We start from the raw sequence: 18726 nt of genomic DNA, 5'->3' as shown, positions 1-18726 counted from the left end.
GTGTTTTTTATGATTGGGTTTGATTGTTTAGGCTCATTGTTTTTGCTTTAAGGAACATTTTCATGTCTGATGAATGGAGGGCTTCAGAGACAGATTGCAGAATTGCTCAGTTTAAACCCCAGAGAGGGTTAGGGTTAGGACTCTCACAATACTTAGACATTTTTTAACCTCATGGCTGTATTTTGGGGGCCAAGTGAACTTTAGGAAGTGTGATATTTTTCTCCCATCATCATTTTTTTTCAGATATACTGCAAGTGTTCACCTCCGCAGTCAGTGAACATCAAAGTCTTTGCTGAGGTTGAGACATACACTTTTACTCCTCCAGTAGAGGGTGACAATTAACTGGAGACACAGGAGCAGCTACAGAAGTTTGCTTGCAGAGGGATATCAAGATATACAAGACAGTACTGACCACTGTTCAAGAGAGACTTTATGCAACACAGTAGCCTGTGCATTTATAGATTAATATTCTGAGGTTACTGCAGAGCACTCTTTAAATGCCTGTATCCTGTTGTTGATAAGAAAACACATCTTTTTTCTAAGCTTTCAAAACTACATTGGTAACATTCAGGAACAATGTGACAGCAGCTCAGCTTGTGCAGACCTGTCTGGGCCCTGTCCAATGTTTCCTTGTCTAAATATTTTTGAAGGAAGACTTAAATTTGCTGGGGCCATAAACAGAACTAGCTGTCGCTTGCAGAACAGAGTGTGTTTTGTTAGGTTTTTCTATGGCTCTTGTCTCCACAGAACATCTAAAAGTCAAAGATGCACAAGGGAGTATTACTCTTATGTTACGTTATTATTTAATTTTTCACAGCCTGGGTTTTTAGTTAATATTTAAATCAAGCTGTTCCCTGCTGAACTGACAAGACTGATGAAGTCTTGACTCAATTCAGCATCCCCTTTAGAGATTAGGACCATTTAAAATCAAAGCTCTCTTTCATTCTTGAGAACTCCAATCTTGGCGAGTAAAACCCAGTACAGCATGCATTTTTAAAAATCTTTCGCAGATAAAAATATTATCCTACTCTTTTATTTAAATCGTGCTTGCCTAGTGATGTCTGCATTTATGTAGTATATGTAATAATTAATAATAATAATTCCTTACACTTATATAGTGCTTTGCTGGACACTCCACTCAAAGCACTTTACAGGTAATGGGGACTCCCCTCCACCACCACCAATGTGCAGCATCCACCTGTATGTACAGTACAAAGTAAGTTGTTTTGATAGATATTGAAATACTTATTAGACACATCTAGATGTTATTTACTGTATTATAGGTGCTTTTCAGAACATTTGCTCACAAAATACCAGGCTGTAACATTATATTTATATTAATAGTGTTTTTTTTCTTAATGTTGTGTAGAATGGGTAAGCCTAGGTTTGTAAAGCCTTTGGACAGCAGCAGTGAATGTCATGTTATGTCTGAATGCACATTGTCACATGGGAGGTACTTCAGATTTTCTATATCTGAGTATTTATGCCAAATGGTTTTAAAGGCCTGCCTGGATGTTTGAAGCAATTTTAATACTCAGTATGTGCATGCAAGTTAAAGCTTGGCTAACAAGAAATATGCATTTCTAAGAGCAGCACAATGATAGAAGGTATGGGAGTATTAAGTTCAGTTTATTGAGACTACACATTAACATTTGAACTTTCATCTACAATTACATAACAAACATAATTCAAGTTGAAGGATGTTATAGCTGTGCAAACCATTATCCCTGTGGTTAGAAAACAATAAAATAAAATATTGCAAAACATTTCCAATGCAATAAACAATAAAGACAGGACAAATATTTTAGTAAACAGTTTGTTTATGATGGAGAAAGGGCATGTTTTATTTTCCATTTTAAAGTCCTAAGGTTTATGTAAGTGCTCTGTAATCCTGCCTTGAGCGTTTTGTGATCTGTGTACCAGCGTGTTGAGAAGAAGTACGTGTTGGTGAACGAGAGAAACTCCAGCTTTTTGCTACATTACAGACCTTACTGACAACCCATTTCAATCTGTCTCAGAGTATAAGTCTGGTGAGCTCTGTCTCTCAGGATGATTTTAAGAGAACGACTGAGTGTAAGGTCAATCAAAAAGTATTTCAAATAATTTAACACCATTCTGTGTAATAGAAAATCAAAAGCTTAGGGGAAAAAAAAGCTACCAATAAAGTAAAAAGTGAGAATTTGCTGTTTTTGAGAATCTGAAAATCTGTTCAGCATGATGATACCACATCTAAAAGGCCATCACAAAGTGTCACGCTTAAAACAAGCTGGTTTTACAACACCCTACAAAAGCCCCAGCCACAGACACTGGTCTGTCTGTCTTCCTGGAGGTGCACTTTAGATCTGACACTGAAGTAGCATTTAGAACCTGAAAAGGTTGCTTCTTCCTGAAATTTGGAATTTCTGAAAGAAAGCAACAGATATCGTCTCAACAAGTAGGCTACTGCAATCTCGATGAGGAAACGGCAGAACAAGGAAAGGATGTTCAGTGCCGGTTTAAGGAGGTGGCACTTCTTTACACAACGATTTGAAAGGGTTTGGAATAGACTCCCTGGCAGCTTTGTGGAAGGTGATCATTTTGGAATTTTTCAAAGGAAGGGCTCAATGACACCCTTAGAGCATAAAAGCTACAAATAACCAAAGAGGACTGGCAGGCCAAGAGGCCTTCCCTTGTAAGTTACTGTTTTTAAGTAATTAACTGCTGTATGTTAATTGTCTTCTGGTGTTGGTTTGGTGCCCCCACAGGTTCCCGAGATCATCAGCACCCTCCGTCAAGCCGGGAAGAACGCCCGGCAGGAGGAGGCCCAGCCCCGGCTCCACGACCCCGACGACGCCTTCGCGAAAAAGTTCGAGGTCCTGTTCTGCGGGCGAGTGGCGGTGGCTCACAAGAAAGCCCCGCCGGCGCTGATCGACGAGTGCATCGAGAAATTCAATCACCTCCGCACCGCCGAGGAGGAGGCGGGGGGGGCCGGATCTGAGCCGGGCAGCCCCGCCACTTCCTCCGCGGGCTCCTCTTCGGCGCGCGTCAAGCGCTCCCTGTTCTTCGAGTCCTCGGCCAATGAGGAGGAAGGCAGCAAGTCAGGTGACTTCAGTTCGGCCAATCAGAACTGCCAGCGGACTGTGTTCTTCAGAAGAGAGACGAGTCTTCCATCCCTGCAAGCGCTAGATGAGAATGGCATTTCTCCAGAGCTGCAGAAGAGGAATATGAATGGACCCTGTGGTGTTCAGCCCACAAACATCCAGGAAAACAGAACTATGCTGTTTACGGTAATTAGTTTCCTTTATGCTTGCTATGACTAAATCGTAGAGGTAAAGAGGAAAGTCCATCCCAGAACCAGACTTATAGGCGTACTGTGAAGAAAATGTTTCAGCAGAGGGAGTTCTTGTATACACACAGAGGTGCCTCACTTTCATTATGGCAGCATGTTTGTTGCAAAATAGGTCGATTCAGTTAACTATCATGTCTAAGAACCCTAACAGAAACCTACTGACTTCACTGATCAGGTGATTCTGATGAAGTTTGTTTTGTTAATTATCCAAAGGTAATTATTATGCATTGTTCTTACCCCCTGTTAACACTTCGACTGTGCAGCACAAGAATAAACTATTGGTGAACCTTGTAAATTGCTTAAATTTGTCGTTTTGGACAGGATGGGTAATCTCCTCCTTTTCAAAACCTGCAGCATTTAAAAGGGACTGGTCGCGGCATCTATACAGTATGTCAGATCTAGCTGCACCCTTGAAATTTACTGGTCACCAGTTCCATCCATTTCAGAACATTTCAAACCAAGTTCAGTACATTGCAGCATCACTTTTAAAGAGACAGCATTCTTCTGGTAATATTTGAAATACTAGTAGATTTCAAATGAAATTTAAACCAGTTCAGACTATTAGAAACCAGTTGTTCTTTCCACAGGAGTACTGTATGTTATGGCCTTCTGACTAAGTATAGCATCGTTCTTACTGGGACACTGCTAGTTCATCTTTCTGTAGGGTCAGGTCCATTGAACAGTAATGGCAAAATTAATTCTGAAACAACCATTTTTGCAATGGCATGAGAACGATTTGTGTTTTCCAGTATTCTTTCACATGGCCCAGTGAACAGCAATTTTAAGATAATATGCAGGTCTTGTAGACTGTCATCTGGTAATGTTGAATGTATTGGATTGAAGCCCATGATGAATCATCTGTATTTGAGGTTGCTCATAACATGATCAATGTTTTGGTGGGAGAAACTTTAGTCTTTTCAACCTCAACTTGAGGAGGCAGTGATTGCATGTGGAATGTCCTGCAAGGATACAGGACATTTAGGTCTTCCATAGGTCACAAAACCAGGATTTGCAGGATATCTACCTTCTTCTGTGATTATTTTGTATTCAATTATTAACAGTTGTGTTGAACTGATTAAAGTCTGCCTTTTGTACCTCTGTGCACATAATTGTTGAAATAGGAATGTAATAAATGGGTAAGTCTTGTGATTTCAGGACACAATAAGAGTCTTTCAGTAACTTAACAGTGTGAGCTGAAGGAAATGGGATGAGTCTTTTCAAATCATGGTTAGTCTAAATTTGTTGATTTTTGTGACAGTTGGTATTTTTTACTGTAGGAATGGTGCAGTTTATTTTTCTTCTGCTTAAGTTTGTTTGCTCATTTAGAAGTTGAATGTGGGAGGTCTGTCCTGGGACTTTTCTCAAACCTATAAAAAAGGATTGAAACGAAAGAGACAGTACAAAAATATACAAAGTACATGACGTGGGCCTTTGAGAAAGTTTTTTGCCACAGCTCTTCACTTGTAGATCTCTCCTTGGGGATTAGTTTGAGAAATTGCTCTGTGTTGTCCTTCTTTTGCCTGTATTGCTGACTGTAGCCCCTGCCTCTGTGATTAGTGTGATTCTTAACTTGCAGCCAGTCTGAAATATTCAGTGTTAACTACTCAGTCCCATTAAGAACAGGGGATCATAGGAATGGTTACAAATGAGGGAGGCCATTTGACCCGCTTAGCTTATATGGTTTTTAGTAGCCAATTGATCTGAGGATCTCATCCAGCTGTTTCTTAATATTAATTTGAACAACATGTCTGGGTGGTTACTCCTACTCCCACCTCCCTTTCTGAAAAGAAACAGCTCCTGTTCTCAGTGTATAATGTAACCCCTGTAGTTTCATCGTGCTTCAGTGTTGATTTTGAATAAGTCAATTGAGATGTCTTTTCTCATTTCTCTTGACAATTCTGAATAATTGAATTAGGTCCACTTGTAGTCTTCTTTGTTCCGGATTAAAACATTCACTTCTTTTAGTGTCTCAGTGTAGGACATTCGTTGAAGCCTGGTTTCTCTTCTCTGGACGGACTGATTCCAGAGTAGTATTGTTTTTGTAAAGTTGCTAGCAAAACTATGCACGATATTCTAAAAAGTCTTACTACTGTATTGTACAGTGTGAAGATTACATCTCTTGATTTAAATGTTATTCTTTTAGCTATAAATACTAATATTCTGTTTCTTTTTCATTGTTTCCCCACATTGTCTGTGTGTTAATGAAGTGTTGGATGTTATAACCAACCAAAGTAAGCGAAACATATTTCAGGTTTCTTAAATTACCTGTGACTTGGGAAAACAATTATGAAAGCACAGATAGTGAATGCGCTTCCGTGTTTAAGAACTGGTATGTTTTAGGACTGAAAATAGGAAGCACTTTTTACACAGGGGTTTTGATTACAGGATCAGGCAGCCAAGTCCTAGTGTTAAAGCTAATTTTGTTGCATTTAATATATTTTTCTGTTCTTTTGATTAACTATCAGCACTTTGCAGAACCTTCCTATAAAAAATAACTCTTCTTTTTTATTGGAAAGGTGTGCATGGCTGTGTTATAGCCTTGAACAAGGTGTGCCACCCGAATTGCTCCAGTCAAATGCCTAACTGTATAAATGGGTGCAAATGTAGTTTGATTAAAGTATCAGCCCAATACATTGGTAATAAACTAGCAGGTAACTATGATGTAATAAAATCCTTTTTTTATTTAAGTTTTGTTTTATATGCATATTTATATTTGCAGTATATTTATATAGTGTACAAACTAAATGAAACGGGAGATTAGGTGGAGCAAGAAGAAATGGCTTCACCATTTGAATAACTGGTGAGATTGGCCAGACGGTTGAATCCCAGAGTGGAATTTGGCCAGGAGACTAGGGTTAACACCCCTGCTCATTTGAACAGTGTCATGGCATCTTTAATGCCAAAGTCTTCTGGAAACGGTGACATTCATGTCAAATCTGAAGGACAGTACCTCTGACATCAGTGTCAATGCCACCATACTTCAGTGTTAGTTTGGACATTTTGGACCGATGTAAACAGCTCCTTTGCTAACAAGGCTTAGCTTCTGAGATCTGAGGAGTTCAGGCTGCAAGGTGATAACTGCACGATTAGGAGGTGTATGCCATATTGACAGTATTTCACTATCATCTAGCCTTATATGCTTTGCGATTGTGTGTGAATTGGTAGAAAAAGAGCTTTTTGATTTTCTGGAAAAGATGTACCTGTGTGGGTGTGAGAAAGCCCTGCACAGAAAGTCAGAAAGCAGTGACTGAGACTGAGTAAATTAGCTCACCACTTGCCTGTAGAGGACTTAGCTTCTAGAAGGGAGGCATTTCTGTGATGGACTGGCGTCCCATCCAGGGTGTATCCTGCCTTGTGGTTGTTGCATGGTATGATAGGCTCTGGCAACCCTGTGTTGGATAAAGTGGTAGGAAATGGAAGGGAAATATTTAAGGCAAAACCATCGACCATCAAAAAAGGTATCTATAGTTAACAATTTAATAAATAGGGTAAGTAAACAGGGTTGCAAGCTCAGCTGTAAATTAAAAAGGTTCACAGGGTGGCTATACAGCACATAAGGAGGTCAAGCCCCATCAGGTTCTTAGAATGGAACAAGATCCATCAGGTAATTACAAAATGTTTTGCATTTTTTAAAGAAACAAATACTAGTAGTGGAGATGGGAAAGATTTCTTGTATCACTCAGCCAATCAATAAGAACAGGATCAGGTATAGATACGCTGTTCCGTGCTGTTGATCTCTCTGCTACAGTTACTCATCTCTTTCCATTATCAGCTGTAGGAAGCCAAAACCATGTCTTGCAAACATTTAACCTTGAATTTAAAGTGCCCTAAACCAGGAAAACTCTTGAACTTTGAATCCAGTGTACTGCTGTTGAAACACCAACAGTTCTCATATTGCAGTTAAAAAGTAGCCTGATGAGTTTGTAAAGACATTATTTAAAAACGCCATTAATTTTTATGTTTATCTTTGAAATTTTTTTCTGGCAATTGAAACACTTTTCTTGAAATTTTCCACAAGCTAATAGTATATGTGGTGTTAAAGGAAAAGTCAGTCTGTGCCCTCTTGAAAATCAATGCCATCGTTATATATTTTAAAATGACTAATTTTCTTCTGTCATTTAGAACAGTGTTTCTGTAGAAATCAACAAAATAGAAATTTAAACTGTGCCAAAGGTTCTGATTTTTAAAAAAATCTTAGATTTTAACTGATGAATCAACAGTGATGATGACCAAGCACAGGTACAACAAGCTGAGACAAGGAAAGCGAGAGTGAGTCCTGATGTTGGTTGTCTACCAGATGCTACAGAGAACAGAGCCTGATGGTGTCAAACATTTTTTTTCCTCAAAATACTTTTGTGTAGCTAGGTCGTGGTCAGTGGAGTCTAAGATCAAAATGCTGTAGTCCAGGTATACAATTTCTAATTGCAGTTTTCTTCTAGAGTGCAGAAGATCAGTTTTTCTTGGCCGTTCTGTCCCTCTTGGCTGCAAGAAGGACAATAACCCAATGGGTTTAGACAAAGTTTAAGGCCAAGAGTCCTCACCGTGCCAGCTGACCTTTTCAGAGTTGGTTCAAGTGTTGGTTGCTGAAGCCACAAGCCTCTAGGGTACCGACTATGGATATAGGATGGTTTTCTTTCAATGTAGGATTCGGGAGAAACGTAAAATTCATAAAGAAACATACATGTTTTGAAATAAAACAATAATGTGGAAACTCCTCTTTGGTAACCACTTCTGTTTATTGTGTGTTAACCAAGGGAACTGTTCCAGATAAACAGTGAAACATAAACCAGAGGGTATAAGCAGAAAGTACAGAAAAGTGCATTTAAAACCAAGAAGAGGAGTCACTTCTTTACCTAACAGGATATAGGTGCATACAACGAGCAGCTCAGCCCTGTTGTTGAAGCCCAATACTCGGGCTTCGTTCAAGAAACAGCTGGATAAACTTTTAATCAGTTTACCACTTACTACTAAATGGGCCAAATGTCCTCTTCTTGATTATAACCTTTATGTTCTTATGGATCTTCCAAAAAGTGGAAACCATGATCTGTTATACAGACGTTAGAGGTGTCATAATTTGATAAACACTGAGTGCTTTCTGTCTCTCAGGGAATTGTCATTTGATTTGTTGCAGATTGGCCAGTCCCAAATCTTCATCGTGAGTCCAGATACAAAGAAAGTTGCCATAGAAAAAAGCTTCAGAGAAATCTCCTTCTGTTCTCAGGTAAGTAATCCTGTATTTATAATACTACTGCTACTTCAATAGAAGTAGTTGTTATTATTATTGTTATGGTTGTTGTTGTTTCCCATGCACACAGGATTAATCTCACCCTCATGTTTGCCTTCCAAGCTTCTCCAATACATCTAGATAAAACGCAAACCTAGTTTACAAACCTGATATCTGTGCTGAGATCAGTTCATTCATGCTTATGCTGGATGGGTCTGCTTGCCATCTCATCCCTGTCCTCTTGGTCATCGTTTTATACTGACAGATCTTAAGCGTTAATGTCTGGTGGTGAAATTGTCTTGTTTGTTGGGTTAAGTAATGGAGACACCTGCTGGCTATAGACAACCACAACATGTGAACCTGCAAACAAACTTAAAACACTGCCTGTGAACACACAAAGGGGGAAATTTTCAGTTTTTGAAACTGAAACACTATTAAAGTATCCCGTTTAATCACATCCTGATTTAGGGTACTGGTTAATGTTAAACTAACCAGGTTAATGTTAATGTTAAAGTTAATGTTAAACTAGTTCTAAGGTGGAAATGCTGATTCTGCGAAGTGGAGTCTTCATCCAGGGCTTACTTGTTTTCATTCCAGCAGAGATCAGAACCTTGAGTTTCAGGCACGAATAACTTGTTCTATAGGCATTTATCAGGAAAATCAGGGCTCTCTGTAACCTGAGTATCCAACTCCGCTCCTCAGCAGCTGTAGTGCCGTATGCTTTTGGGGTTTAAGGACTCAATGAACAGCTTAAAACCAAAGGTAATGATTTAATTAAGAGTACTGTGTGTCACAAGCCTTCAGGTGTTCAAGGAGGACATTTAAAGGATACATATAGTAGAAAGCCTGCTAGACTTGCAGGGTCTGGCTGGTCACCCTTTCTGTAAAGCAGGATGGTCAATCTCAGATTCTGCAGAGTCCACATTCAGCAGGTTTTATAAGTTGATGACTTAGAGGCTACTTTTAAAGGCCTGGAACAATTCAGCCTATGGTTATTTATGGTCATGGGGGGTGTTTTGGTTAAATAGTTTTGAGATCATTTAGAATCAAAGTCAGAATATCTTTCTGCCCTCAAGGACCAGTGTTTCTCTCCATTGAACTACAGTAATTGTTTAATTGATCAGCTGCTTAAACAAGGGTTCCTCATCTTCATATAACAATAGCCGACTGAAGATGACTTATGTTAAGGACTTGATTCTGGGCTTGAGACTCTCCGCGACCAAGGTTGGTTAACTTCTGGTAGTGATGAAGGACTTTCCTTTTCCCCGCCACAGGGAATTCGGCATGTGGACCACTTTGGATTCATCTGCAGGGAGTCTTTAGAAAACGGGACCTGCCAGTTTGTCTGTTATGTGTTCCAGTGTACCAATGAAGCGCTGGTAAGAGATCACGCTGGCCATCTGGACAACACGCCTGAATTAAATTGACCAGTCTTTTGTGTACCGCAGTGCAAGCCAACCAATGCGAAATGTGACATGTTCTTTTTCGTGAAGACATGCGAGTTGATAGGATCTTGATAGGATGTGCATTGTACAGTTTTACTTATGAAATACACAGGGAACTTGTAAAGTGTGCTGACCAATTCAGGCAGCTGTATTGTGAAAACCTTGTACTGTGTAGCAGTAGCAATGAATTAGAGGTCACCAAGGAATGACACCATGGAAACCGGGATTCAATGGATAGTGCCCATATACCCCAGCAAAGGCTTTCTCTCATATCCTCCATCATGAACATAGATGGTGATAATATAAGCCAATGTAGAATCAGCTGTGGTACCAACATCATTCAATGCACCCTCCACAGTCTGAGCTGCATGCGGAGCAAATTTCCTTGTTCTGAATCAACTAGCTGCCCTTTTGAAGGAACTTAAAGAGATATGCCAGGAATTAAACTACACTTTTAATTTTTAAAACACGCCATTATGAATTTCAGAATCCTTCTTGTGATTACTGTTGTCAGTTGGTGTGAAATATCCGTGTTGGATGTTGTTAAAAGCAAAAATCTCCAGTTTTTCATCATTTGCATTGCTTTTCATCATATCATATAGACTTCATTATCATTGTAAAAAGAATGGTTTAAATAGCATTCTTTTTTCATGTGTAAAAATGTCTGAAAACTGCACGCATGTTTTTGGACCATCATTAGTTGTTATTCTCTGAAGAACATTAATCTTTTTTAATTAAATAAAAGCCTGATTGTCAGCCTAGGGACCATGACCACACTGACGTGGAGAACTGCCAAACCAGTGAAAGTAAAATGTTCATTGAGCTTTGGGGTGTATTCTCCATCTTGAATGATGTGTGCAGAAGTGAAGCTGCTTCAGTCCGCAGCAGAGCAGATGTGCTGGTGTGAAGTCACGATGTGATCAAAAGGAACATCTCACGATAGTCCCATAAATCACAGAGAAACTGAGATGCGGGGCCAAAATCAACAATCCCAAGATGCAAAATAGTAATTTTATAATTGAAGCTTCCATGCACAATTGAGAAAATCTCTTCTTCATTATGGTAAACCTATGCACCAGGTGCCCATGTAACTGACAGACTTACAGTACCTGCCAGTCACAGGAATGGAATCTTGGACATCCCACATGCTGGGCTTTCGGCCAAAGAGTTCCACCGGGCAGGCACAGCAGAATGAACTGCAGCTCAACTGAACCTCCTTTATTCATGTACAAACCATGTATAGGGCTTGTATGGTGACACTTTCTCCTAGTGTCTTTTTAAATCTTGATGAGGATCTGGTGAGCACAGAAATGTAATCTATTTATATGTATATTTGGATATTAATCTATCAGTTTTCAGTCTTACGTGCACTTCGTCTTGAATATTTGTTGGTGTGGCCAAGGCAACTTACAAGCAGTAACATACCTATACCTATGCTCACACCTGACGAATACTTCACATCCGAAACGTTGTGTTTTCACTCTTCTCTTTTAGGTATGAAATAAACCTATTACTTATTCTTTTGCATAACATATCTATGACTGACACACACGCGTACTATAATTCACACATATCCCATAATGCCATTAACAAAGCAAAATAGGATCAAATGATCAAAATAAGCCAGATTCAACTTGTATCAGGCTCAAGAACGCAGTATTTTCAGTTCAGCACTTTTTGAGGGTTTTTGAGAATTTGTGGAGGGAGAGTTCCTCGGCCCGGGGCGTCTTTGCGCAGCCCGTGAAGGCGTTTGTGTCCCTGTGCTGCAGGTGGACGAGATCATGCTGACCCTGAAGCAGGCGTTCAGCGTGGCGGCCGGGCAGCAGAGCTCCAGGACGCAGGCCCCGCAGTGCGACAGCTGTCCCATGCAGCACCTCCACAGGCTGTGCGAGAGGATAGAGGGTAATGACGTCGGCCCAGGAAACCCAGGAAGAGGCCCAGACTTCCCTTCAAACTTTGCAAAGAGTTGAAAATGAATATAGCCAAACAGCCCTCCTGGGAGAAAAAGACTGAATTAGCACTTTCACAAATTCTAAGCAGCGGCTCAGTTAGTAGACACCACGTGATTTTTCTTTGATGCATGTGCTGTTCTAAGTTACAAAGGCAAAGAGCAGGTTGAAGTACAGGAAACAGGGGCTGTATTTGGTTACAAATAATGAGGATTGGAAAGTTTTATTTACTGTAAATGTTAGTGATTCTAAAATATTTTAATACTGTTTCCTTTTCCTTTAATTAAGAGTTTTTCAACCAATTTCCATTTTTTTTTTCAGATTTCAGGATAACTTTGCACTGTGGATTTTGTAGGACGATCGGAATATTATATCAGTGTTCTGTTCCTGCTTGATTTAATTAGTGAATTTCAAAATCTCTTCTCAACTGATTAGGTCTTCATCCATCCAAAGCCAAGCTTGAACTGCAGAAACATGTCGCAACACTGAACAACAAGGATCAGGCATCGATCTTTGAAAGAACTCAGGTGAGGTTTGTGGTTTGCACACAGTTTGATAGCTCAGGTTTGAGCAAGTGTCACATTTTCAGAGGTCTCGTATGCAGCTTGGTTTTGATATTTTCATTTTCCTTCATTTTCATGTTATTAACTCTCCTTTTTAACAGGATTTGAACCAAGGTTTGACTCCTATCTAAAATGTCCAGGAGACACTATCAATCGCCCTTTTTCGAGATTATGTTGATGTGTGGTGGGGAGATAGCATCCATTGCACTAAAACACAATTAGAATAGTTTTTCATCATCCCCATTTTAAACAGAACCACTTTGTGTAAGTGCTTATTTGGTACCAGGCAATTCTGTTTTAAATTTTTAATTCATTTGCTTTTGTTGGCGAAGCTGAAAGAGTCTTCAGTTTGTTTAGATCCGTTTTAAATTTGAACAAACAGCTGCGAAAACACGTTTTCCAAGTGAAACTTGTTTTTCGGTTACATCTAGCACAGATAAAATGAATCTCAATACAGCATTTGTTATGTTGTAAAAATGCCTGAGCTTCTATCTCTGTTAATACTCATCCCACATTAGAAAGGGAGCACAGGGGCTTAATGACAGTTGATTACCGCTTCAAAGGCAGGAAGTATGGCAAGAAAGAAACCCAGCAGAAAGGGCGCCAACGACAACTGGATCGACCTCTCCCTTCCTGTAATTGTCTGTCAGGAGCTGCAACATCAGGCTCCGGGTCTTGAGAACTCCCCCTGCTGATTGAAGAGATGTTAGTCCCGCGTAAAGCAAGCAGGGACCAGGCTTTGAAGAGAGCCAGCTCTGTTTGCTTTTCCATATTTGTGGCGCCGTGCAAGACGCGCAACCTGCCTGTTCGCAGTGCAGTCAATCATGCGATCGTGGGGTGTCCATTTTTAATTGTATACAGCATGATCTTGCTTGCAGCACTACTACCACACAGGTCACAGGGCCTGGGATTGAGTCTGGCCTGGGGCATCCATCTGTGTGGAGTTTGCAAGTTATCCCCATGTCTGTGTGTGTTCTCTCCAGGTGCTGGCTAGATTAACTGGCGGCTCTAAAATGCGCCTGTGTGTGCGTGCGTGTCCTTCAGTGCACGTCCTGCCTTGTGCCGTGTGTTTCAGTGACAGGTTTCGTGTTGCCACCAACCTTTCCAGGAATGGGCGGCTTTCTGATCATGGACAGATGATGTTATTGAAAAGCAGCTGAAATGGAGGGGAACTTCACCCAGGCCTGACCATTTGGTTAGGCTAAGTTACGCAGCGAGGGTGGTGTTCTGGGGTATTAACAGCTGTGTGATGGCAGTGTAATGAAGAGCAACGGTGACCTCTAGAGGAGACTGGCACACTTCAGGTTCTTCAAACAAAAAAAGATGCATTTATTCGAAACAAAGTAAAAAATATTAAATATATAGTAAGGGTACTGATCAGTTTAGGGTAGGCCCTGATTAGAGGGTTTTGCCCCAGTGGTGAGCTGGGGGGGGGGGAATGTTTTGTCAGTGTTTCGTTTCTAAGCATTTAAAACGTATTTTAAAAGAGTGTGGTTTAACAAAAAGCTTTGACTCTGGTTGTGAAATGGCAAAATTATGTTAATTTTTCAGATAAAAGATAAGAAATGATAAAGAAAATGAACAAAAAGTTACAAATCTACTGAGGTGTGTACTGTGTTTAGGTTTTAATTCTATACAGCTAATGAGCTAATGAATTAAAAGGGACTTTTAATTTCCCTTCGGGATCAATAAAGTCTTATCTATCTAATGTGCATTCAGCACATTTCTGAGAGTGACCATTTTTGTATACGGTTCGGTCACACCAAACAGCACGCAGGATTAATTGTGTTGTCTTTCCTCTTCAGAAAGCGAGACCAAAGTCCGAGCAGGAGGAAAATGAGCTGGTGATGTCAAACTTGAGGTTGCTCTATGAGGAAAGACAGAGGACCCATGTGCACAGCAATAATGGGGATTTGAAGCAGGTTAGTGCCTGGAGGAGCTCTGAGGGTCTGCTAGAATCACACAAGAGGAACAGTGCTCCTCACACCATCTCTGAGAGTTATGTGCTTCTGCCTTGCAGAATTCTATAGATTAAAGGATAAAAGTGTGGCATCACCTTCAGTCCTGCAGTCTGCTGCAGCCTCAAAAAATGATTACTTCCGCCTAATATTGACCTCAGTGTGGGAATGCATACAATAGATTTTTTTATTGTGCACTTTGCGCCAAATTGCCACTGGGTGTTTTCACAAATCGCTAGTACATAAGAGCAGAGAGGAGAGCTATTAAGCGAAGAGGATAGAGAAATATCTCTTTGGGCATGTTAATTCTTTCATCACCCAAGAACACCAACGAACCCATTAAAAATAAAGAAAGGAATGCTTCATTCTTAATTTAAAAAAAATAAAAATGATTGAGCTGGAGTTCCTGTCTATAGCTCCATGGGAAGGAGCAGAAATGTTTGGGCAGATGCTCTGTGACGATCCTAGTGTGATCTAGATTCGTCGGCTTGCTGCTCTTTGGGATCTGGCAGTGTTCGTGAGCTCTTAACAATAAGATAAGATCACTATTAGCCATATACAATTTCTTGCATTAGGAATTTGTCTTTTCACATACCCCAGTTTGCGCTCCATGAGACACATAGGCCCGCAGACGGAGAGAGAGAAACTTGGGGTCAGAGCGCAGGATCAGCTATTTATACGGTGCCCCTGGAGCAACTGAGGTGAAGGGCCTTGCTCAGGGGCCCAGCGGAGTAGGATTCCTCTGCTGGTCATGGGATTTGAACCGGCAACCTTCCAGCCACAAGCACAGATCCTTAGCCACAGAGCTATCCTCCACGCTATCCTATGCAGAATTTAAAGTGATTTCACTGCTATTATCTTTTATTTATATCTGGCAAAGTACTAACCATTGTTTTTTCATATTCTCAGAATGTTGTTTTTGCATATTTATTAAATCTATAGTCAAATCTCCCACAAATTCTTTAATGGCATCACATGGTTTCTGCCAATACTGCTAAACACTTTTTTGCCTCAATCTTGAATGTCAATGAAGAAAGAAACAGCTGTTTCTCTCTTTTTTTAACATCATGCATTTAAGCTGCTGTCGATCATTTTACTGTTTTTTTCCAACTTGTTTTCTATGTTATTGTAAAATTGTTCTGCTTTAGTTTGTATACATTTTTCAGTTTTATGCCAGACAATAGCTGGAAGGATCCTGGGGAGTTGTGTAGGAGGATTGGGGAAAAATACATCTAAATATCTAAAAGAGAAAATAATTATTTCTCTTATTTTCTAATGATAACCCCCAAGAGTCGGATTGTTTTCAGTCGTCGCAGAATGTGCCAGAAGATCCGCCCACTGAGGCCCAGATGAGCAGCAGTCGGATCCTCCTGGAACAGCTGAAGTCCCGGGCCAAGAAGTCTCTGACGGAGTCTCTGGAGGGCATCTGGAAGGTAAATTTCGGAGACAGTGTGCTGCAGGTGTCTTGTGTTTCATTTTGATTCTGTTTCACCAGCGGGCCTGACATTGGATGGCGGTCACCTTGTCTCTGTGAGTGGCCAGTGAGTGTTAACAATGTGAATCAACTGACTGGGTTGTTTGCTCCCTCCTAGGGAAACAGCAGGTACAGAGGTCAGAAGGAGAGCTTCGAGAGTGTAGAAGCTGGCAGCTCTTCCTCTTTTACGACACTGAGCAGCAACAGTAGGGTGAGTGGATAGTACTCTGGATTGGGGTTTCTGGTGCTTCCATCTTTATGAATTCAGTCGATTTTTCATGTCACTTTATTTGCTACGACACTTAAGAAAGCCACTGCCAGGTCAGAACTTGGTGCTGGCTTCTGTAAGAGCTTATGAAAGTGTTTTTCTGAACGTGCTCGGCTCTGTGTGATTCCGATTATGTGTAATGGGTGATAGATCCTCAAATGGCAAGAGCTACTGAAAATGATGAAAAGCATAGCACTCACATTCGTTACTTTTTTGCAAAGTGTTCATAAAAAGAGGAAAACGATTGTGAGTACCATCCTTTTCATCATTTTCTGTTCATTTCTGGTAAACAGTCTGTGTTACATTTTGTGTAACTCGGACTGTTACCCAGAAGCAGTCCTATTTGGCTGAGGATCCTGTGTTTTTAAGGCACGCTTGTTTCAGGATCTGCTGGCATAGTACCTGGAATTTTCCCTATTTGACGTGTTCCAGGCTAGGGTGCGTCTCAGGCAAGCCTAGTAAAAGCACAATCTTGATCCTGTTCTTCTGGGTCACAGACCATAACCACAGGCTTCTCTAATGCAGAGGATGGTCCTGTCAAGAAACTGGTATAACTTCCTTGTATCACTTCAAGAATGTGTATATATATATAGCAGGGACTTGACTAGGCTATAGCATACTTGCCACATTACTACCTGTTATTTGCTAGTTCCCAGTATTCCTATCAAATCCTACTGTTTCTCCCACAGTCCTCTAAGTGTTGAAATGTTGATCTGGTTCTGAACAGCCACTGCAGTTCTTGTTTCTCCTTTGAGTCCAGCTCTAAATTCATTATCTGGTCCCTTCGTTCATTTACTGTGGCTCTTCTGTCTCCACTGTCGCTGCCGCCTCCTAATAGTCTGTGGTGATGTTCGGCCCTCAGGAGCCCTCGCTCTCTGAAGCGACGGTGACGCCAGTGACGGCCAGCCCGCTGAAGGCCCACAGCTCCACGGGGGACCTCAAGCTCCTGGAGAGCCCCTCCGCCGACCTGCAGAGGCTGGCGTTCAGGCGCAGGGCCAACACCTTCAGCCACCTGCCGGCCTCCCACCAGCCGCCCTCGCAGGCCCTGGAGGAGTCCCCCAGCGTGGCCAAGCCCAAGCTCCTGAGGCACCACTCCGTCAGCACCGAGACGCCCCACCAGCACAAGTACGAGCCCCGAAAAGGCCACCCTCTCCGTTCCCACAGCTCGGTCGCGAAACGCGGCACGACCTCACTTTGTCCAGCTTTTGGGGAAACGGTAAAAGGGGGTAGAACTACCTTTTTGTAAAAACATCCCTGCCCAAAAAGGGTTCTTCCATGTTGCCATGACAAAATCTTCCCGCAAAGCCCGATCTTATGAGGTCTAAGCCTGGACAGGGGTTCTCAGGCCAGAAATTAGAATCCGCCCTGAGAGGCCCTTCTCTTAAAATCTCCTGAGGAAGCAGGATGGGACCTCGAGCCTGGAGGTTGCTGGTTCTGATCCAAGCCACTAGCCAACTGTGGTTACTCAGAGAATCGGTACATGACTGACCAGGCACATTTGAGGTTGCCTTGGGTGTAGTAGACCATTGGTGCCACACTCACGAGTGACCCCTTGTGGTCAGGTGTCTGTAGTTTGGCACTATCATTCAGTCATTTTCCATGCATGAAAAAATTGATTCCACGGTGAAAGGAAAAGAAAAAAGTTACACACCTGAAGAAGGCTCCACAGCCAAAACGTTGTCTCTTTTCTTTTCCTTTCAGCGTGGAATCAACTTTTACCCGTTCCATTACTGTAATCGGTTGTAGATGCAGCTTAAACTCCCTCATTCCGGAAAGTGGCAGTTAGTGTTCTAGTGAATTTTTCAAATTTTTCTGTATTTCCTCATAGAACAGGACGTGAGCTTGAGAGGAGTAACTGTTCTAGTAAAGTAGTTTCTGCAGTGTTGTACAGTATAAGATGTAAATTGGAGAAAAGTCTTGGACTGTCAATTTTCCTGTCAATACACCTTTTCATACATGCAGGAAAAGTCTGGGGGTAAAGAACAAGGACAACTGATTTATACAAGATAAGCTATCCTATAATTTACAGCTTGCTCCTCACCTCAACAGAATAAATATCACGACTCATTTATTTACAAATCCCACATTCCTTGTGTACTTTTCTCTGTGGCCGTACCTAGTGTTATGTGATTGAAAACACAGAAACGTATTTCTCACGAAATGTCAAGTCAAGAGATCTAAAGGGTATCAACCCCAGCCCGTTGTCCAGATGGTGAATGAGGGGTGGAAATTTCTCTGAAACATGAGTCTCCTGTGGTTTATAGGACATCCCAAGGAAAATTCATAGAAACTCATGTTTGTGAATCATTCTGAATTCTAATTGTGAAAAATTGTGCAAGTTGGCATCAAGGGATATGCAGATTAGCAGTGAAACAGGGATGTAAGTAATAAGTATTGATCTATGGAAAAGAAGCCATTGGACCATCAGGGTATAAACGGCAGTGGAGGTATTTCCACAACACAGTAGATTGAACAGTCATCTTTTTATTGCCACCTTTGAAAACAGAAATACTTTCT

General features: G+C 41.1%; 1 protein-coding gene across 6 annotated transcripts in view; it reads left to right on the top strand.

Moving 5' to 3' along the window:
• Positions 1 to 18726, top strand: part of tbc1d1 (TBC1 (tre-2/USP6, BUB2, cdc16) domain family, member 1) — a 92501-nt gene that overhangs the window by 33919 nt on the left and 39856 nt on the right. For all 6 annotated transcript variants that reach the window (XM_088909116.1, XM_088909139.1, XM_088909092.1 and 3 more), the window contains 9 exons: positions 2745 to 3266; positions 8460 to 8549; positions 9827 to 9931; positions 11767 to 11899; positions 12382 to 12473; positions 14315 to 14431; positions 15775 to 15900; positions 16060 to 16152; positions 17072 to 17334. In XM_088909116.1, coding sequence (XP_088765242.1) covers positions 2745 to 3266; positions 8460 to 8549; positions 9827 to 9931; positions 11767 to 11899; positions 12382 to 12473; positions 14315 to 14431; positions 15775 to 15900; positions 16060 to 16152; positions 17072 to 17334 — 1541 coding nt within the window. The remainder of the gene's footprint in view (positions 1 to 2744; positions 3267 to 8459; positions 8550 to 9826; positions 9932 to 11766; positions 11900 to 12381; positions 12474 to 14314; positions 14432 to 15774; positions 15901 to 16059; positions 16153 to 17071; positions 17335 to 18726) is intronic.

This window comes from Atractosteus spatula, chromosome 1 (assembly GCF_055471065.1).
Source record: "Atractosteus spatula isolate fAtrSpa1 chromosome 1, fAtrSpa1.hap1, whole genome shotgun sequence".
In the NCBI taxonomy this organism is placed as follows: domain Eukaryota; kingdom Metazoa; phylum Chordata; class Actinopteri; order Semionotiformes; family Lepisosteidae; genus Atractosteus; species Atractosteus spatula.
The sequence above is the reverse complement of the archived record's forward strand: the minus strand, read 5'-3'. Positions and strand labels throughout refer to the sequence as shown.